The 23672-nt window shown below is 34.7% G+C and overlaps 1 protein-coding gene across 1 annotated transcript; it reads right to left on the bottom strand.

Moving 5' to 3' along the window:
* Positions 1-1813: 1813 nt before the first annotated feature.
* Positions 1814-23027, bottom strand: LOC124639178. Its single transcript, XM_047176417.1, has 3 exons — positions 22867-23027; positions 5792-5974; positions 1814-2843 (listed from the first exon to the last, which is right to left on the bottom strand). The coding sequence occupies exons 1-3, from the start codon at positions 22922-22924 to the stop codon at positions 2638-2640; spliced, it is 447 nt and encodes a 148-aa protein (XP_047032373.1). The 5' UTR covers positions 22925-23027; the 3' UTR covers positions 1814-2637.
* Between the last annotated feature and the right edge of the window lie 645 nt (positions 23028-23672).

Raw genomic sequence — 23672 nt, 5'->3', positions numbered from 1 at the left:
TAAGTTATAGTTTCCCATAAGAGCAGCTTATTATTCTTAGACAAAGGAACGGAATTTGCCCTTTTGCAATCATACGCCCATATTGTGTGCTTTGATTTTACGAAAAGAAAGTTCGTTTTGTATAATATTATGTTAATTATGGCTAGTGAAAGTTTTTATGACAACACAATTCACCATGGTGAGTTTCTATGTTGTGTTTATAAACAAAACCTCCTTATGTAACAGTGAAAATAACCATAGACATGTACCTACAAACTTAAGGCTATATATATGTATGTATAAATGTGAAGGTATTTTCTTATACATTGCTAAAATGCTTTTTGTATTTTGTATGTTGCACTTAGATTTAAAGACTGAATCCCGTCCATGTATAGTATAAAACAATATTAGAATGTTGACATTAATTATATACAATTTTCGTATAAAATAAGCTGTTTCATTTTTATATAACTAAATGTCGGTAATCAATCATCAACACCACAGATGCACGGAGCCATTTATGAGTGGTTAAAGTTTTAGAAAATAAAATACAATGCCTATAGGAAATGCAGCGTATTTACAGAGTGTACATAGCCAAAACGCATCCATAGGAAACTGCTCGCTGATATTTTGTAATACTGTTTTTTAATTTGTGATTTCAAAGTATACACGAATTTTGCGTACTGCTCGCGTATAATTCGTAGCTTAGACGTGCACATGCATCATTCCAATTTATACACGGTCAAATTTAACTATACAAAATTTAAATTAGGTAAAGCATTAAATAAAAATGGCTTTGAATCTGAGTTTGTTTATTAAAAATGCTAATTAAACAAAAATGTATGTTGCCTTCTAAATTATTAAGTCAGCCACAATTAACGAGCATCTAAATAATACTATCTTAGCCACTATAGTTATCTTCTAAGTAAAACTCAGCATGATGGTTATTTTTTAGCATATTTTGTAGCAGGCATTCTAACAGTAAACTTCTAAAATACTATTAAATGACATCATAAAATATATTTAATTAGCTTCTAATTTTTTAACTCAGTACGTTTAAAATGTAAGCAAGCAACATGCAGCAAGCATAGCTTCTGTCACGGCTCCGGTGCTGCGGGGCTCCGGCGGTCCCATGCGAGCTTATCGTCGCAGATGGTTTTCACGCTCACCACCGCAGCTTCGGCTTGCTCAGCCTTGCAGCCTTGCAGCCTCAGCCGCGTCGGCGGGCGTTAAAACTACCTGCGCTTCAGCTCGCAGGCCGCCTCGCCCCTCCGCGCCTACGCGGTTTTGAATTGCACTCTAGGGTAGGGCAGACAAGACTACGTGGAGTCGGTTTTGCAGCGATTCGTTTTCGTCACTATAACTTCAATTTTTAATACAATGTTTTTTAATTGAACGAGCATTATTAATATTTAAATTAACATTAAATGCTAGGTCGTGTTTTAATCAAAATGGCGAGCATGCAACTGCTCGCGAATAGATTGGAATCGTAAAGTTTTTCGCGCCTATTCCAGTGTATGCACGATTAGTTTGCATGCGGACTAGCACTGTATATTATGGAACAAAGCAAGATACTTTGGCCACTACAAAATATATGCGAGTATTTGCGTACTGCTGCTGTATACATCGGAAGACTTTGTATAAAAAGTGAATTCCAATCTATTCGCGACTAGTTTCACACGCTTGCGTACTAGCCATGTATATACTGTAAATACGCAATCAATCATCAACACCACAGATGCACGGAGCCATTTATGAGTGGTTAAAGTTTTAGAAAATAAAATACAATGCCTTTAGGAAATGCATAATATGGGGATTAAAACAAACAAACATGAATATTTATGATAAAATTTATTAATTAAACAACATCAGAAATTATTTACGCGGTGTTTTCTATATTTTTTGAGAATCAATGCTGTCAATTTTACATGCTTACTTATAACTTTTTTTAATGTCATTTTGCACAAATAAGGCACTTCTAAGCATAAGTGCGAACATTAAACTGCTTGACAAGTCAGCAAATTGTGTTAGTACATGCTTTTACTTATTATTAACTTAAAATAATGTAGACATTGTATTTAGAATATTTACAGTTAAAATATCTCCTTAACCAGTAAGTGAGAACAATCTAGAATATATTAATATCAGTGTGTGAGATAGAATATAACTTACATAATAAGTTTCAGCTTAATAGGTAAATTCGAAGGGAGAAACATTGACGATAAAACGAGACGAACTATTTTCATAGTTTTTAGAGCCGGAAAAGTGAAAAAGTAAAGCAAACTACGAATTAATTAAGACCGCCTTCGTAAACTAATTAGAGTTATAGTTAATTATAGAACAGAATAGAATAACAGGTACATGCAAATTACTCAACAGTAAAGACACAAAAAGCTGGCTGGAACAACCAAAATAAGGTATAGGTACCTATTAATAAGAAATTATCAAAACTTTATCATCAATACTAAGTCACATTAAAGCTATTTCACATTATTGCGGAAATAATATTATTAAAACACAATTTATACAACATTTCGATGTGAAAACAAGACAGTAACTGCGGTGGGTACTCTTGGGTTTGACATCATGGTCCCACGGTCGACAATAAAAATATCTATTTTATATTTGTACTATATTTAGTGTGGTTTTTAAACTTGGTTACTTGAAGAGGAGGAGGGTCAAGGGTGCAGCTAATAGAGCAATGGTTTTGGTGATGGTGGCTGCTCCGTTGCATCCGTCGTATTCACAGGTTTCACAGAAGGAGGTGACTTCATTTGGCCCGTTTGAGGAGCTTGGGCATGTAGTACTGTAGTCGTCTTGACGCTTCCATGTGCATCCGCGGCTAATCACCATCTGGCCGTTGACTGGAAATAGAAAATTAGAAGTAAGTTAAAATCACATCCAGGTACAGAAGTCTATCTGTTTAGACAGCTGTCGGTAATATTTTATTATCGAATGGGAAGCAACGCCTTAATAAGTGTCACACTTTGATTCTCGAGGACATAGATCTCCATCTACTCATCGACCACTTATGATGAGAGTATACATACTGATTCCCATTAATCGAACCCAAATCAATAATAAACAATTTATCTTTCAGAATCTGTCAAACTCATCATTCATTACCCTACTCAAAGTACTCGTGCCATCCACAACCTCGTACCAAGTAGGTCTACTTTAAATATTCTTGTGACCTTTGCCATTGAAACCTCCGCATTAGCCGTAATGAACAAACTGATCCGTCTGTGAAGTGGATAACTGCTCTCGTGCGTGACCTAATTTAGAGGTCTTACTTCCCAGAGTAATTATAATTACCCTCTGTAACTATCAATTACGGACGCCTAGGAACTGTGAGGCTAATCCCATTTATTTTTAGTTAGTGTTGTTATGTTTGAGTGGTCTGGCAACATTGCTGGTTGAATTAAAATAAAAGGATTATAATAGCGCCTTTTCAGTTATTATGGAGCAATTACTCAGTTTGTAAATAAGGGTTTAGTTTGGAATTCCTATCAGTTATTTGGTTTAACCATCTGGTATACTGCGAGGGATATCCTTTAGGTACCATTTTTTTTGGGCTTTGTCGATAGGCTGAGTTAATTAACGTTGCCATCAAAATTGGAACCTACCTACTGGACAAAGTTGGTAGGGACGCAAAGAACACTAGGTAGGTACAGTTTCCATTTTAATTATCTATGTGGATTATTGACCCGATATTTTTCCCTATTCCGTCATGACAAATCAGCTAATTAAACCGGTAGGTTTTAATTCGTGTTTCACTGACCATAGTTCATATACGACCTTGTTCACGCCCAGTTTTCCCGAAGGCAGAGAATTATAACCGGAACAAACGACAACAGAAATTATCAACTATTATAAAGGACAATAGAAGTATCTAGATGTTTCACACGCTAGGATAATTACGTAGGCAGGTAGCACTTGACATTGAAATGAGAAAATGTAACAAATTAACTTCCTTCACGTATGACAAATGTACAATATTTTAGACTAATGAGTCAATTTGTTTGTTATTTTTTTAACGTGTAATTTTGCGACTGTCAGTTTAGTTATTATTTTTAGAATTACAGGTACAAAGTAACATGCTTTACGTCCAAAAGAGTCTGACGTAATTCTAACGAGCGCAAAACTTGTCGAATTGCAATCAGGTTAATTATGTAGGCAGTTAGGTACCTAGGTACCTTTTAGGTGTCATACTACATATAACTAAAAATTTAGAACATGAGGAGACGTTTATCTGTTGACTCTCAAAAATTTAAATCCGGGATTTGGAAATCAGACGTGATGTTGTGTGGTACCTAAATCCATGTTCATTGCATACGAACAATGTTTTACCCATGGTGGTATTGAGGTCACCTAACGGCAGTAACGGTTATCAAATGTAAACTGGTCGCAGTAGGGCTCGCTTTGAAAAGTTACCAACCGTAAAACTGCCTATAGGTAGGTAGGTACTCTAGGGCACAATATAGGTACCTCAATACATACACCTGGGGTATTTCAATTTCAAAAATATCTAGTGAGTAGGTACCTACTCACTAGATATTTTTGAAATTGAAATAACTGTATAACTCTGTGTATAACTCTGGACTCTGTACAAATTTGATTTATTGTGAAAAAGTGCTGAAATGTATGATTTTTATAATTGACATTTCCTGTAACCATTTTATCAGTAGGTAGATAATGTGTGTGGGGATTTATTAAGTACGATATTAAAATTTGTATCAAAATTATTAACTCAAAAAATACCTACATCTCTAGTGTATTTAATAGCTATATGATTATTATGCCTTATAGACAAATAGATATCGTTATTTTCACAATACTTATTGGTGTATGAAAATAACCACAGAATTAATTAATTTGTCAACAATACAAATCCTTTCGAGAAATGTTACCACAATTTCGAAAACTATCTTCCGCATTGTGGATTGTCCCAATTTTCTTTATTTGTGAACGTATCGTTGCCAGCTTTTTCTATTTAAAAATGTAGAATGGCGCATTGGTTTGTCTCTGGAATGCATGAGCAGCATAATAAAATAAAATATTCTGTTACAAAATTGGCCATTTCTTTTTGGAATATATTAAAATAACATGTTTATGTAATTATGTAAATAGTTTTTTTCTACTAGGTAGTATTTGCGTGGCGTGTGAATGTACCTACGTAATTTCAGAAATAAGTATGACTCGTATGTCTGCCGAATTGTCTATTTATTACTCGAAACTATGTCTAGGTCTTGTCTCTGATACTTTTAATTTCTGTCCCAGATATACAAAAATAAAACTGCTACTCTTGTATCCTTGACTTTAAAACCAAGACCAGACCTTTTTAAACCGGTTACGCATACATATTAGGTTTCGCAAATATTGTTACAAAAAGATTCGCTAATATCCTGTAGTCTCCGACCACTTCCTTTCTTTAAAAGGAATAAATAAATTATATCTAGCTAATACCTGTCAACCAAGCGGCGAAGATAGGATTTCCTGATCAACTTTCTATGCAGCCAGAGTGCAATAAAATACTAGCTAGGTACGTACATTCAGTTGTCGATGACAGTATCTAGTAGATCAAGGAGGTTTTAATAGCCATGGAGAACCCGCGTCCTCCAGATTCCAATTTCGAAGTACCTAAGAAGGTACTATGAAAATGTGAAAATACACAATTTTATTATTAGCTTGTTGAATGGCTATAGTTTCCAAGTACCTACACACCAAGTACCCACAGAAGTCTCATCGATAACTACATGAGAAGTCATTTAACGAGGTTGCATCCGTAGTCATAAACATTTCCAGAACTTACTGTATTTCCTCTGCTTCTTGCAAGCGGACTTGGAAGACGTCAGGTAAGGGTATGTGGCACCAGTGTTCGCGTCACAGTTCTCCAATCGGAAGAGGTATGAGTTGTCGGAACGTCCAGCGAGGAAGGGGTCGTTGCACAGCGGGTTCAGGTCCGATGAGCACGTCCAACAGCGCACTGGTTCACCTGGAAACGGGAATTTGAAAGAAGAATGAGATCGTGTTTTGTTTTGGAAGATTTTTTTTTAAAAACAAGGACGCAATTATACTGAGATCATCATGTTTTTACATTCACATGTCTGCAACGTAAATATGTATGTAAATAATTTATCGAATTTGTGTTCATGATTAATCTGCATACAAAATTGATTAAGATTATGCATTTTAATTTATCTTATTGGCATTTGTCGACGTATCGGTAGGTATTTGAAATTAGTTGAATAGTTAAGTATTATGTAATTAATTTTATCCAAATATTTGGTACCTAGGTAATCATAAACATATGGGAGCTTATTTCTCTGATTAGAGAAATGGCACGTGTTTTCAAAATCACGAGACAAAGCCGCATTAAATATATCAACGGCCGGCAAAACAAAGTCAAGGTAATATTCGAATGTTGCATACCACTGTAAAATACGATGTGCTGGTACCAACGGGTTTAGTCATTCATAAACAGTATGAGCTCATTCCACAACCGCAAAAACAGTATCAATGAATTCTCAATACATTTTCTTCCATTGTTAACATTAACAACGGTAATTAGTTACGTTATTTTCTGCTCAATAAGTAAGCGTACAGATTGATCGTAAAAGCATGTGTTACATAAAGGAAATTTACGCGTCGTATGTTTATCGATGCATAATGTAGGTCGCTCGATTACACAATCGACTCATCAATTAGGTATATCGAAGTATTCATACAAATTATAAGTAGGTACTTACATTTTGCAACGTACCTACATGAAGATATTTTTTTTTTATCCAAGTAAAAAAGCTTAAACTTGTTTATTGTACGATTTAGTGTTTTTAATCGTTCTTATTGATGAAAAAACTATAAAAAAATATTCCACTATTCATCAACCTACCAACTAAGTTACTTTAATAGGGCAAGATTTTCTAAGTACCTAAGTTTAAAGTACCTACGTATGTCAAACAACGTCACTCTTGTTATCCAAACTAATATTATAAATGCGAAAGTAACTCTGTCTGTCTGTCTGTCTGTCTTTTCTTCACGCCTAAACTACTGAACCGATTTGTGTGAAATTTGGTACAGACATAGTTTGAAACTTGAGAAAGGACATAGGATAGTTTTTATTACAAAAAAAAAATAAAAATAAAATTATTCCGGACATATAGCGCCATCTATTGGTCAAATCAAAAATCTGCTGGTAGTCACTATTCCACGCGAACGAAGTTGCGGGCAAAAGCTAGTATGTTTATATTACGACGTATAAACATAAGATTGTCTTTGCGTGCAAGAGATTTATTAAATTGAAATTACGGAGGTTATACACGCAAGTTCCTTGAATTAATCTCTGGTTAAGATTTAAAGACAAACTGATATTGAATATGCCAAAGTCTAGACAGTGGACTTAGGCAAAAAAGACGTGAAAAAGAGAAAACTACCTGCTTATCCAACGAAAGGAGTTTTCAATTTTCAATGAGAATTCAGACGACATAAAAATTAACAATAGAAGTTATAAAATTAAAATTAACTCATTTACTTGATGAACTGAAGTTACGCATACAAAGACTTCCTAGGAATTCTTTAATTTTTTATCTTGATTTAAACCCGTTTCCTCACTGTGTCTACAAAAAGCGTTACGGTTAACGGAACGCAATACTATAAACGTATTTTTTGATGCACTAGGAACGTGTCAACCTTCGTTGAAATTGTAAATAAAAACTTTAATGGCCATCTTTCAAGGTTTCCGCGGTCTGTGAATCACTGTTTATTATTATCATTTTACCTTATGTCACGCTATCATGACCAAGAAAATATGGTCACTTTATAAACCTTTTTTTGCGTCGTTCTCAACAAAACAAACTCATCTGAACATTTATTTATCTGTGGGCAAGGTGACAATAAAAAAAAATTATCTACTGTCTGTATTCATTGAACTGGTTTGTGAAAAAGTGAACGGATTCCATGTAAATCTGCATAAAAGCTTTATAACTACAAAAGTCCATTTGATTATTATTGAATACATCTATCTACATTTTACCATTCTCTTAGGCAACAAGTCTTTGTTTCCACAGGTATCCACAATAAGACATTCATTTGCTTCTCTGAGATAGGTACATAAGTAGGTACCTCAGTACCTACATACTTAACTAGATCAAGTAAACAACAATGCTCATACATGCAGATCATGTCATTTAAGTACATAGATATTCCTATGTGATACCATTGTATAATAGAATAATTATGACATAGACAAGTACCTACGCCCTTCCAATTGTCAGCTTGAAGGCGTACAAGGAAAATTACTTGCGTTGTCGATCAATCTAGAATATAATGTCGTTTGAATAAGTTGTATGACGATAAGTTATTCAGATAAGTAGGTAGTTGAATAAAATACAATAGATGATTTTTCTAGCAATTTTCCTTTAATAGTTATAGCTTCAAGTTTGCTTTTAGCTAGGGCTGCCATCCGTCCGGGTTTCCCCGGATTTGTCCTCGTTTGGAGGCCGTCCGGGGGCCGTCCGGGCGGGGTTTCAAGAAGTGTCCGGGGAAAACCCGGACACTTTTTATGTAAGGAAACACCTCATTCAATTTAAGTATATGTTAATAGTAAATGGATTACAAATTAGGTATTATTTTGTTTTAAAAAATCGTACTCGTTCGTGGAAAAAATGCGATTTCCGCCAAATGTCCGGGTTTTTTTAATGTTTGTCCGGGTTTGGCGAAATTCGAGATGGCAGCCCTACTTTTAGCGAACAGTGTCTAGAATGGTTGTTAACTGTTATTTTGAAATGGCGTAAAATGTATAAATTATTATTTTTTAGCAAAACAACTAAAATATGTTATGCTTGCTTGACGTAGGTGTGTCCTTTGAAACAAGTTTGAATGATAATATTATTAAGTGGATTGTATTCAAAATATTGGCAATGATATCATCGTCACACAAGTAACAACTCCGTAGCCTTCCTTCCTTTTATTTTAATCTCATATTAGGAGATACATATGAAATCGTGATTAACTTTTCTACATAAACTTGAAGAATTGTGAAATAGTTTAAGTACATGCTGAAATTCAACGTATTATTGTCTATAGAAATGCCTATATGAGAATCATAATTTCAAACGGTCGTAGACAGGCTTCTGATCTTAAACTGTTAAAAAGATACTTAAAATATGATCGTTATCTAAATTGTTACAAGATTTTTTCTCAAACATTATTGTCATATACGGCGTAATACAGATACCAAATACCTATTCTCTGATCTTTATTTACCGGTGACGTGAACCATATAGGTACCAATCTCCTAAAAGTAAATAATTGTTCATTATCGAGCAACCTTCGGAAGCCACAAGTACCTCAGTTGTGTGCCTCATTGATTCACATCTTTAACAAAAAGAGACCTCAACCAGTTTTTAACTGCGAAGAGTAAACGTATGTACTTTGCCCTTCTAACTAGTGATGTGCTAAACTCTGGGTAGCTATCATATTCGGCCATAAAGAACCTATTTCGGGCTTCGAATAAATGCGAATAAATGGGTGCAAAGTCTCTACATAATGTCGTTTTTTTTAAAACTATAGAACTAAATTAAAGGGCCGTTACGTCATATTTTATGTTATCACACCTAAACACCTAACATCGGTGTTTTTTTCTAGGCCATTTCAATAGGTCAAGAATAGATAAGGAAAACTAATAAAAATATTATATGTTAAGTTATAAGAAACACGATATTTTTATTAGTACAATCATTGTATTAAATAAAGACCTTGTGTCAGTTTTAGAGCTGACTGAAGTAATTTTTAAATTAGCTGAGTTTATAAGCAAAATACCCAAGCAATAATAGATACATCAAAGGTTTTATTTTCTTAAGACCTACAGGTGCTAAAGTAACGTCAATAGCTAGGTGCACGGTTCCAAAGATTGGGTGTCATGGAGAAAAACCGGCAAGAAATTCCATCCGAAATTACATTTTATTCCAACTTTCTAAATCGCATACTTAATAAATTCGAATTAGTACAGTTTGCCCATCTCTAAATCTAAGGTACCTATAGTTCCCTTGACTCAAATAGTTTTGCACGTACCTACACTACGCACTACAGCCTCCGATTCTGTGTCCTCGTCATTTGTACGATGGCAGATGAGATGGAACATTGTATTGATAAACAAGAGTTTCGCAATAGGTACCTAAACCTGTTTGCTGTTGCGTTGAAGCAAAAAACGCACGCGTGCGTGTGTTGTTAAAGAAAAGTTTCTTTAACAACATTCTATTTGTTTGTTACATAGCGGTTTACAAAGGATACATAAGTAATTGAAACAATACTTTGATACTTAATTTGGCAGAAATTTGTGACTGAATTTGACTGTAGGTTGGGTATGAGATCTTTGATAAAAAATACGCGTTTTTAATTATAATTTGCCACACACGTTATATGTATACATCCATTGGTTTACTTGGACAATAATTTCGGTAATATTATTCGAGCTTACTAGGTTTTGAAGAAGCAAAACTTTGAAAAATATCTACAAATACTACCAAAAGCCTGAAATTCTTTATTGATTTCAAATGGATAATGATCAATAGGGAAATAGCTTTTTGACGTGTTACGAATTTTTTAATTAGGCAATTAATTACCTGGTTTAAAATTAATTTAACCTTTTATTGATTAGCCTCACAAACAAAAAAAAGCTTTGCGTCATTTCTACATCATCATCATTAGCCTTTTCATGGTATTACCGCTGGGCATAGTCCTACTCTCATATTGAAAAGCACAGTTTTCTTAACTTCTTCAAAAAAAGTCTAGTATACATAATGAAAGTGGTGTGACTAGATAGAACATTCTAGAAAAGAGTTTCCCAATACTGTTTCTGAGTCAAACTTAGGCACCGTGATCGAGTACCAATTGTCCCATTGTTATTTAGATTGGGTTCGGGTTATTAATGACTTGCACACAATACCACTCCGTATATTTTAAACACTATTGATATTTTTTCTATAAGGATCGGTGAACTGGGTATTTGGGTCAATGGAACACTTGGCGGTTATGGAATTATGTTCCGACAAGCCCCCAACTTGCATCAGAATTATCGAAAACTTGTAGATATCATTTTAGCTTGTATTTATATTATAATGTAAACTGGACCAAGTTATAAATGGGGCTTGAGGGAAAACTAAAAATTGTTTCTACCTAACCCTAAGTCTTTGCAGTTTGACCATAATTATGAGCCCAGCCCACAGCCATGTGACTGTTATTGAGCAGCGAACTCCGCCATATTTCGGTTCTCAATCCGTGCTTCATCAAAGTGTGATTAGACCATCAAGGGAAAGGCAAAATAAGACCGATTCCATTTTAAATAATCAAAGCACGAAAATAACATACTTCCATTCACCTTTTCTACGTTCTATTAATATTATGTAATATAGAAAGCAGTCCAATGATGGCGTTACGTCAGGTATCGTATATTCCGCCTCCGGGCGACTTGAACTACTCATGAGATTTATGCTACCATTGTTAGAAGTATTTAAGAAATTATTGTGCTCACGAATTTTAATGTAATAGGTAGTACCTACTACCACCACCAAAAATTCACGAAACCTACCGAGATAAAATTGGTCAATATTGGCTGGTGGTAATTGGCTTTCAAATTCGCTCTAAAATCAAGCATGTTTCAATCTCAGCGGTCAGGGTGAAAGGAAATATCCTAACAATACAACAGGACGATAGCAGACAATACTCGCAGTGTCAAGGCGTATCGCTTTCCGTATTAAGGCCTATATAGGTGCAATCTAACCAGAACCTTTTTAGGTGTAGGTCGAGGCTCTTGACTATTAGGCCATTGGCCCTCACTGAGTCTACGTCTCACATAGCGACAATCTTATTCATTTCAAAGGAGTTTTTATACTTTTATAGTATCCAGTGCTTTTTCAATGTTTGCTATTGCAAGCTCGTAATTGAATTTTGCATGTCTCGGATTAGAAATCCTGATTTAATTTGTTGAGGTCTCTCCTCTTTGACCGGTAAAACGGGTTGCGGGTTGGGAATTCGCCGTTGGCGGCAGTCTTGCGACGGGCCGTAGAGAAATACCCTGATCGTCTTTATGGCTTATAGGTCATTTTTATAGGTTCTATACAATTGATTACATGGACTTATGAAATTCAACCTCAATAAGCAGGATGAAGTTCTTAAAGGGCTTCCTAGCCGTTTGATTAAAGGCTATTGATTCCCTCTTAGGCCCGATTAAGGATAATCACATTAATCACCCTATTAATTACTGGTAATTCTGAACCTATAATCCTCTGGCTTAATGGATTATACAAAGTTATTCGCTTAAGGATTAGACAAGCACTTTTATCCATAAAGTTCTAAAAGTCATCATGGTTTCAGTTTTAAGAACTTTGGAAAAGTGAATGGTATTACGGTCGAGGAAGTTAGTCTGTTTTACTTAATAAGTAATTGCAATAGCACGTATCAGGTTTTGGTATAAATAAGTATAGGGACTTTCGTATTCAAGTCAGGTATAAACTGGAGGTACCAATGCAACCGGTTTCACCTAAGGGTAAATTGTTGCAGAGGTCAAATGAGTGAGATGGGCCCAACTTTAAGAACCTTTATAGCATTAAATATCCTGATGTACTGTGGAACAGATAACCAGATAGTCAGTGCGATATTCCTCAGATATTCGCGGTAATGAAGTAAACAAGTTTTGTAGGAGGAAACTTGAGCCACGAGAATTTCAAGTAGGTAATTAGTGAGTTGAAAACATTCTGCTGTCATTTTCAATATTTGGGGAGAAATAAGGCGAGGGCATGCCTTGATAATTACTTCTTCAAGACGTGACTCGATTATGTAGTAAAGGTACAACGTTGGATAGGTGCTAAACTGCTAACACTGCTAATAAGTAGGCTGTGTACGTCATCAGTACTTACAGCTATAAAAAACATTTAAACGATCTTTGCGCAATTTCAGCTAGGTATAAATGTAAAATTTTGCTGACAGTATAGATAAAAATTATGACTATCAAGAAGAAGAAAGTTCATTTTTGAAATATTTGAAAAATATGCACTTCATTTTTTTATTTATCAACGGGAGATACAGCCACTATATTTTTCGTATACTTACCTACTTTATGACCGTTTTCGTTTTCTTCCTGAAGATTGGGGCATAAATGGATCAAGGCCATCAATGTTGTGTCATACACGATGTAATATTTTTGAGGTCATGAGGTATTAGCGTTGGCTTTGTCCCAATTATTTTACTGCTTTTAACCTATAAATTACCCATGGGCCATGGGCAATCTGGAAACTCTGGAATACGAAACATTTCCGTTCACATTACGTCAATGCCCTTTTTATAAACAATATTTTATGGTCTAGCGTTAGAACAATCTTTTTTCTTCGAAGAATACTTCTCGTCGAAATGTAAAAGTTATGTGACTGTTATACACCATATAATAATAATAACAAACTTACCTACTGTATTGTACCGTAAGTGTATAAGTTCGCACTTAATATACGTCAGAGCCACGGTAAAGATACATAATATTTAAACTGTGTCAGAGCCCAATAAAAAGTTGTTATGAATGTGGTTTCTAAGATTTATTGTTAGTAAGCCACTCTCGATTATTTATAACATCACTTGCGTTATGTTTATGATTTATAATAAAAGGTACCTTTGTATCGTAATAAACCCACGCATTCTTGACGGCGCGTCTAATAGTTCCATTGTTCGACTCTAAGATATACAAACTTACATAAGTACAATCCTATTTAGGCGTTCTTATGTTTCCTGAAACCGATACCCTTTATTATAAAATGTGGCCCTAAAATCTTACTGTTAAGGACCACGATTTCTAATAAGGTAAGTCTAAGGTAGATAGGGCTAAAGGGGTTGTCTTGAGGGTGATACATACACAACAAAGGAACTAATATTTAAAACTGTTCCACCAAAATTACGAAACTATGGGTTTGCTGTACAATCCTCATCATACTAAAACCATTGATTTGTCCCACTTATAACCGTACTCAATAAATCAACATGTGAATTTCGATGACGTTCGTTTAAAACCATTAAGCGGGTATACTGTCGAAAAATATTTGCTTGGGGTAAGCAAAATGCTATTAGGAGGGCCCTTAAATAGTTGGTTTACATGTGTTTAGTTTGAAAACCTGACCCGGTGCCCTGGATACCAATGTATGTGCATAGGTGTGCCGTCCTTGGTTCTAAAGAGTTAACGTGTGAACTATTTATTCTAAGTAATATTATGTTCATGATCATAAAATGTATTATGAACTTTGGATTATTTTATAGTAGGTATTATATTGAGGACACTAATCTACTCATTATGTCATTATGACATTGTTGTTATGGTTTTATGATTCAGAAATTATGTCACGACTACCTTAATAATAGACGTGTGTTGTATGGATCTTTAGACTAAGCCTGTGCCTAGCAATTCTTAACAGAGAAAACATATTTCCTATATAAACTTCCGGAAAATTACAATTACTTTTATGATCTATCAACGTAAGCAAAAACGTGTCTTTCAAACCCCATTAAATAAGTACGTGCTCACAACAAGGACGATGAAATAATTGTGTCACAAACAACCAGCACCTTGTTTTTTTAACTGTCAATTATATCGTGATTCATATTCAAGAGACTGTTAATAGGCCCCCTGTTAATACCGCTCCCCTACCTTTTAAATTCTATTATTATGACGTCACTTAATAATGCTGGTTGTAACAAAACATTCAATAAAGTTGCTATTCATGGGGACAGTTTGGGATAGTTGGGAACATTAAATTGTCATTTATCTGATCTTGTTAGATTTCAAAGAAAAAATAAATTTCAATTGCAAATAAATAATAGTTTTAAAAAAACTAAAAAAACACGCTTTTTATAGAAAAACGAACCAAAAAATAGAAAATAAATTTTAATGAATTTAAATTAAGAAAACAGTGTTCAAAATTTCAATGACTATAAATTAATAATAGTGTGAATACAAAAAAAAATATTTAAAAAAAGCGTGGGGTGCATGGTGTCAATAGTTATAAATATTTTATTGACAGATATGAGTACAGTGATTTTCATTTCGATAATATCTTAAAAAGCACCCCACGCTTTTTTTAAATATTTTTTTTTGTATTCACACTATTATTAATTTATAGTCATTGAAATTTTGAACACTGTTTTCTTAATTTAAATTCATTAAAATTTATTTTCTATTTTTTGGTTCGTTTTTCTATAAAAAGCGTGTTTTTTTAGTTTTTTTAAAACTATTATTTATTTTCTACTTTTTAGTTTGTTTTAAAACTATTATTTGTTTTGTAGAATTAAAATTCTCTTTAGTATACAAAAATTTGTCAATATTACAGAAAACTGCTAAAGATAATTATTGGAAATAAAAATTAACATCGAGTCCAGCCTTATCGACTGTAGAGAAAAATTCTAGAAAATTTTAATTAATTTTCTTACCTTATCGACTATAGATGAAAATTATATCAATTAACAAACATCATATTTTGCAAATTGAAAAGCCTAGAAGTCGGTGTCTAATGGATGTTACTAAGTTAATTTTGCCACCGACTTCTAGGCCGATGCACCTAAAATTAGTTTTTTTTTTGCTTTTTAGTGTTTTGGGAAGTCGGTTTAATTTTTTTGTAAAAAGGTTATTTATTTAGGCATCGTTCAGACCAAACGTATTGTCGGCCGCTGACTGTGAGCGCGCGTTACGCAGTTTATTGCTTTTCCATATATATTGAAATTGTCGTTCACACCGAACCGACTATACGCTATTACGTCGTCAGTTGTCGCTGACTCTCAGTGGCCGATTATTTTACTACGCGACTATGCACGGCGGACGCGGATTGGCTACGCGGACGCAGTTGCCGAATAGCGCCGCTCCGCCGCGCCCGCACCGCCGCGCGCCTCGGCCGCAATACACTCGAGAAACAAACTTTAATGAGGACAGACGTGACACGTGACACCTCGCGATGTTCGACACCGAAAAGTTTATTGCAGAAGTACATTCTAGAGAATGTATTTGGAATGCGAATTCAGAAGAATTTAGTGATAGAAACTTACGGAGATGCGCTTGGGAAGACATAGCATCTGTTATGTATGAAGATTGGGGGGTTCAAATACTGAGCTCTTTTATGTGTAGAATAGTCAGCCGCTCAGCGTACGCATCTAGTGTGAATCTACACGAGCCTATTCTTTTGTTCACACATGTAGCGCATCGTACGCTATAGCTTATTGTCGGCTTGGTGAGTACGGGTACTGCAGATTGAGTCGACGTTCACACTGGGGCAGACAGTGAGTATACTCACAGTCAGCGGCGGACAATACGTTTGGTGTGAACAATCCCTTAAAGCTTTACAGTGATATGAATAGTTGTCACTATCCATACAAGTCCAAACGAGGTATTTTACATATTCAATTGTCGAGTTCCCTCGACTTTCTCTGGTCTCCATCATCAGGTCAGCTCCAAACCTTCACTGTTGCATAGGTCTTGTCAATACGAATAATTTAAGCCCAAACACGAGGTAGTTTACATATTCAGTTGTCGAGTTCCCTCGACTTTCTCTGGTCTCCATCATCAGGTCAGCTCCAAACCTTCACTGTTGCAAAGGTCTTGTCAATACAAATAATTTAAGCCCAAACACGAGGTAGTTTACATATTCAGTTGTCGAATTCCCTCGACCCTCTCTGGTCTCCATCATCAAGTCAGCTCCAAATCTTCACAGTTGAATAGTGCTTTTAGGCGTACACCTGAGTGTCAAGTTTTTACCCTATGTATGCCTACAACTTTTAAAGGTTGCCCTCGATTTCTCAGGGTTTCCATCATCAGATCCTGACCTGATGACTATGGGACCAACTGGCAGCTATTCCGAGTCGAACAAAAAAAGAATCACGTAAATCGGTCTATAAACCTCGGAGTAATCGATGTTTATGTGTAACCTCCTCCTTTTTGGGAAGTCGGTTAAAAATGGAATTATTTTATCAAATTATTGTATTGTCATCGGTCCTCAATAAATCTACAAAGTTTGAACGAAATCTGGCCGTTTCAAGTGGGTCAAAATCGCGCCCAAAGAAGTCGGTTACAAACATACAGGTGAAGCTAATAAAAAGCGTGTAAAAAGAAGGGCTGTTTCTTCGGGTTTTATTAAGTTATCCCGACAAAAATACTCATTAAATTAGGATTTTTCATAATGGATTCCTTATACCAAATTAGTTCTGTGACAATTGTTAAAAGGAACATAACAAGTAATTTTCAATTTGTATTGTTATTAAAAAGGTGACTATCATTTTATCAGAGACTTCCCACGAAGCTAATTACAACTTACTTATGCTGCGTTCAAAAGAGGTCTACTGATCTATGACCCGACTTTATTGACCCCTGTATCATATCTAAAGGTTAAAAGTTCATAAACGATTAAACCAACATTTTTTCAGATTAATTCTTATCATTGTCCTGCAGGCATTTTTGGCGGAAATTATGTAGGAGATAATAAAAGCTAGTATTTTTGATAATTTTGTTTTGAACCAGTAATCCCGTCTGTGATGAAATAATTCTGACAAAAATCTATTTTGCAATCCTCTGTGAGCTGTTCATTGTATAGATATTCACCAAAAATTTTATGGCAAGATGGTTAAAATAAAGAAAAAGGTCGAAGTTTTCTACCCATTCAACCACGAATTAAAGGATAATTTGCAGTTAAACACAATAATTGACGATTTCTTACGTCTTCAATAGGAAATTAATTGTCAATAGCGTCTATTAATTCCAAGCAATGGTGTGATTTGCCGCCATTGTGATGACAATAGTCCTGGTCACGCTTCGTGGTGAGGTCATGGCTTTTTTATTGAATTACGTTCCGAATTATGCGGGCACTGACATAAATCTAACGGATATAAATTGGATATTTTACAAATAGCTACTACGTTTTGTTGTTTCCTAGTTTGGGTGAATTTTATGGCTTTTTTCTGTAGTTTGTGAGATTGTACTGAAATTGATTATCGACTGATATATTTAAAATCAATTATATTAACAAAGATTTTGTTTATGGTGGTGACTACCACTATAGCCGTACGTATTTACTAAATAAACCGCTTTGGTATTTATTCCCTTCCGTATAAAACCATTGTGTAGGTTAGCAGGTTAGATCATGCCAAATATTTTTGCCACTGATATTAATAAATATGAAAAAAAATATCGGCAGCGTATTACGACAGGTTTAGGAAGACTATTCGTCCCTTTGTCGTCAAAGGAACGGAAGATAAAATTACGTTCATATTTTTAGCTTTGAGTTATTTTTAGTTTCGACTTTGAGTTATTTTTAGTTGAATTGGTATTACTAAGGGAAAGGTGACGTCAATTATCTTTATTACAAGTTACCTCATTTATGGAACTTCGCCAGAGTTACAGTAGTTTATGATTTAGTATCGAATCGCTTGTAGTTAATGTGTTAAGGATGTCAGTTTCCTTCACAGATGTTTTTTTTGTTTTGTACCAGTAGATAATTATTATGGACATGAGCTATTACTGGCTGGTACTAATAGCTTTAGAATATGAAACGTATGGCGAAGTTTTTTGTGGTATGTATGATACTTCATACCAGACTTCATAGTTCTGTTTGCCTTCCTACTCTTTGGGACATCTAGAAGTAGTTTCATTTGGCTACCTTTTTCGTCAATATTACGTTTTTAAACAAACTAATTTTGATACTATATAAAAAGTCTATCATAAAAAAGTTGGATTTTAGATAAATTACAGCTCTTTTTTTTAATACTTTTTTTCAATATGAAAAAAAAAACTCACTAAATACTTACTACTTATTCACAAATTACTTAGCGACCGAGTCACGCGACTGGCCACGCCTATTATACCAATTCGGTTTAGTACCGGATATGATGATTAAGTACCTACCAATGATTAAATTGAATGAGGAGTACTATACTGTGAAAATATAGCCAAGTACCTACGATAGTTTTTTAATGAGCGATTGATAGATCATTTGTAGAGGTACATTAGTGTTAGTTAGCTTTTTATACGATTTTGTGATGTAAGAAGTAGGTAGTCTTAAATTGATTGTTAGTTTGATAGTTATGTAGTTAATACCTATAAAATAATTACCTATAAATTATTTTATATATTTTATAATTATTCTGCAATTTGTCCTTGCAGCTAGAAATTAGCAATAGACTATAAAATGGCTAAACCGATTTAGATAGCCGTGATACAGATCGGACTCTCTGGAACTCGGCAGTGCGGAGCTACTTTTACTACACCGTGTCACGAATTCCCTTTTAGACGATGATTAAATACACGGGAACTAACAAATAAACACTATTAATTTTAATTAACAATGAATAACTTTAACGTGCATATCTATGTTCACCATAATAAAAAAACAGCGATAAAAATCATGACACCATTAAAGCTATGGAAATAGAAAGTCCCTTCACTGCATATTTTTCCAACTGCGTAGTAGGGCCACGTAGGGCGTAGGGATAAGTGTGTCAAACCAATGGCGATGCGATAACCGTAGTGAAAGCGACAAACACGACCATTTTATTTAATTTACAACATGTTGCTTGTACTACTGTTGCATACTTTGGGGCCTTTGATAAATATTTATGAACGACGTAAGTATAAGCGGAGTAAGACGGAATGTCTTTCTACTTTTTTCGCCTTGCATGTTGATGGTTCGCATAGAAGTAGCTGGTTTTCTACTGCAGTTCATATAAGTAGATTAGATCTAGCTTGAAACTTTGAAAGTGAAACAAAAAGTTCAACCAATAATATCCTATAAGTAACTAGCTAAGTATTGCATCCCGTGAAGATTTCTTACACCCGGACAAAAATCCTTGATAAATAGCAATCTACTGATAGACCTACAAATCAGAGCACTAGATATTTTGATATTAGCGCGTTCAAACGAATTCTTCAGTTTTAACATAAGGATACAAGGATATAATAAGGATAGATCAGGTAAACAGTCTTTCCTCTTGGGAACAAGAGTTACTACTACAATACGTAAATTCAAGCATATTATGAGATAATGTTTTGATTGAGGTTCTGATGTCATGTTACCATTTTGTGTCGGATCCTTTACATCTAACGTGGGAGTGGACTGCATTAGATGATTATTAAATTTCTGTCTACCTACTGCCTTTTTGCTATAAAAATGAAAATAGGTACAACTTCACTCACTGTGCAGCGCCAATGGCAAAATAATAGGTCCCAAAAGAATGAAAAGTGTTTTGTTTTTTGATTATTTTTACCTACGTGGTCAAAGGAAAAGCCAATTTCGATCAGGGAAAATCGTGTTTGTCACCCAACTACTTATTTATTCACACAAACAAGTCTTGTATAAAATGTCGTAACTTCCTTAACCGTTTGAGCCACACGTACGTAACAGAATTAAATAATACCTATGCTTTCTTCCATAAGAGTGCAAAAACAAAGTTTCCAATAGGTACTGGTAGAACTGGTTGTAAATGGACTCAGGTCGTTTATGTAATAATAAGCACGCGTATAGCCTTCCTAAAGTGGATCTGCACATTTTGGGGTGTTTTGGGTTTTTATTGCCAAAGCGTTCATGCAACTTGTAAAAATTTTATACCTGCAAACTCAGATCTGATCTGAGCCTGCAAATGATTTTAATTGTTTCTTTTGCTGTGTGAATTTGGGTATTAATATTATCATATTGATAAACAAAAAGATAAACTTCTGTTTGCACTTAAGACTTTTGATGTATTTAATCTTCTTTCACTGTATATACCTACTAAGTTTAATTTCGACCAGAGTACATCGAAATAGTTACCAAAAATGAGGATGCTTTTGCCCTACAAGGATCTATACCTTGAGCAATTTCTTGCATGTCTAAAAAGCACATACATGTGACATATTGCTCAAGGATAGAGATCGGGTTTAATTTGCACTCAGTCCCTAACACGGGCACTTCCCACGCATACGGCTTCTTGCCTTGGAGCTAATTGCGTGAGAAAAATTGCCCAATATGCAGGGCCTCTGTCACTTACATAGTATAATAGTTCAAACAAAGGCATACTTCTTTTTAAAAGTATTCTTATAAATTGTACTGAAGTATCAAAGCTATATAGCTAGTGTACTTAACGAATTAAAAAAATATAGGCACGATGCGAAATGATTTGGTTGACCACAATAATTTACTGTCACAGTTATTTTTAGATCACAGGTATTTCATTCATAAATGCATTTAATCCAAGACCATTGTAATTAAAGTTCAATAAATTCTATCGTGATCATTGGCACGATTTTACCGCTGAATAATTTCGAATGGTGGGAAAGGTTTCCAATAAAACCCAATAAAGATTTGATAAATACTCTGGTGTCACAGAATCTATACTAATATTATAAAGCTGAAGAGTTTGTTTGTTTGAACGTGCTAATCTCAGGAACTACTGGTCCGATTTGAAAATGTCTTTCAGTGTTAGATAGCCCATTTATCGAGGAAGGCTATAGGCTATTTTTTATCCCGGTACGGGAAGTAGTTCCCACGGGATGCGGGTGAAACCGCTGGCAGAAGCTAGTGTAAAATATAGGAACACCATTGATGTGTCGCAGTAAGATAGATAAAGCTGTAGATAATTTAGCTGAAGGTTTACCTAGGGATATACTTTATACGTAACAATTTCTCAGCCCACCTGACTCAAAACAAAAGCAAAGTTCAATAGTACTAGATGCAACTCAAGGTAGCCCAGATTGCATCGCTTGCGTGTTTATAGGTAAATAACATGTGACGCGGTTCGCTAGTAAATTTTATCTACGGTAAATATTTTAATAGTTACTTAATCAGAGATAATGTACCGATATTTAAGGTACCTACGACGGTAGATACGTCTAAAGATGTCGGTACCTACTAATACTGCATAAGAAGTAATTAATTTTATGATTTGTACAATACTGTGTTAATTATTTTACGAAAACGCTGTCTGTGTAAACAGATGTAATGTATCAGACATTCTTTGAGACACCATTGTTGATTTTGAAAAATATTTTTGTTATTAGTCACAAAGTCCATGGCCTAGATTTCTTAAGCTCAATTAATCTTGATTATATCGTCAAAAATAAAATAAATTAATTTATGTAATCGGGTACCTATTAAAAACTAAACAGCCGTTTGGATGCAATTTTATGCAGTGCCAAGTTGCTTGGTATTGTTCACTGAATTGTCCCCCTTGTCTTGTGTCAATGAATTGTCCCCTTTTGCAATGTTTTAATAGACTTTTTGTGGAGAACGAACACGCTATGTTATCGAGTTTGTAATAGGTGCAATTTGGATGCATCAGTTGCATTTCGTAAGTAGGTACGGTCAGCTTTAAAAGTAGCTGAACAATTCAACATTTTCAAAAGTGCCTGACAGCGTAAATGGTTATAGGTAACTTCTTAACAATGTACCTACCATTTTGATTTTAGACATTTTTGTTACATTTTATAAAAAATGGAAGATGTGTGTGTAAAAAATGGAAATGTCTGATATCTAAAATGGTGACGAAGATACGCATTTTTTAAATTTTGAGATTGCAAGAATTATAAAAGGAATGCGATGTATCAATAGTCCATTTATAAATGCAATTTAAGAGTTGACAACACTTGCCTAAGTAGGTTAGATGTGGAAATCTATAAAATATTTTTTAGCACGTCATTGTAATTTCATTATTGTTGTTGAAGGTAAGTAGATATTTATTTTATCAGTGAAATTTTTAAATAAACCAATTTCCATACTACGATACGTGAACGCAACGAATGCCAACAAACATGTTTCAAAATACTCAATCGCTAAACGGATTATCGGATAAATCAAATTAATTAAAACACAACTATAAAAAAGGTTGCAATAAAAATAATCTTACCTTCTTTGATGAATAAAGCCAGTAACAAAACGGGCACAAATAAGCTCAGGTTGGCCATTGTGATAGAAGAAAGCCACGAAGCACTGCTTACGAAATAACAACACAAAATGTACGCAGCTACGTTCGTCTCGAATCTCTTTCGGCAAGCGAATGGCGCGAGAACACGAGAATGGAACTGCAGTTGAGTCACCGCGGCGCACAAATCCGCGGGAAAACGCTCAATGTCATGCGTAATTTTGACGTTTCGTTACACATGAAACTCCTTGATTGTATTTTTTTTATCTCGTGATGTAAATGAAGGTTTTAATTAATTCTAAAATAAACAGCTCTTTAATTCCTAGGGTAATTTTGAGTACCTAAGTGATTTCTTTTTTCATATTTTTTTAAGAATAAATTGATTAAGTAGTTACTTGCTTACGTTTAACTTTTTTAAATAGGTACGTAATGTTTACCAAAATGATTTATGTAGGTACTGCTTTTTAGACTCAATAAATAATTTAAAACATAATCAAAGCGATATGTCATCAGAGACTAGCTTCACTAGAAAACGCGGCGTTTTAGACGCTCATGTGTAAAACACATTTAAGCCGGTTTAAAAGGCGCGGTAGTTGGCGCGAATACGGTATACTGCGTACTACGTTTCCAAAGATTATCTATAACGATTAAACCTACACTCGCGTTTTCAATTTTAAGTTCAAAACAATTCAGTTCACCTATTAGTCATACGACAAGTCCCTTTAACTTACTTGCTGACGTGGGTCTTAAATTGGTTTTGTGAATAAAATGGTAGTGTAGAGGTAGACGTC

The sequence above is a fragment of the Helicoverpa zea genome, chromosome 18 (assembly GCF_022581195.2).
Source record: "Helicoverpa zea isolate HzStark_Cry1AcR chromosome 18, ilHelZeax1.1, whole genome shotgun sequence".
NCBI classification, from domain to species: domain Eukaryota; kingdom Metazoa; phylum Arthropoda; class Insecta; order Lepidoptera; family Noctuidae; genus Helicoverpa; species Helicoverpa zea.
This window is presented reverse-complemented; position numbering and strand designations above follow the sequence as displayed.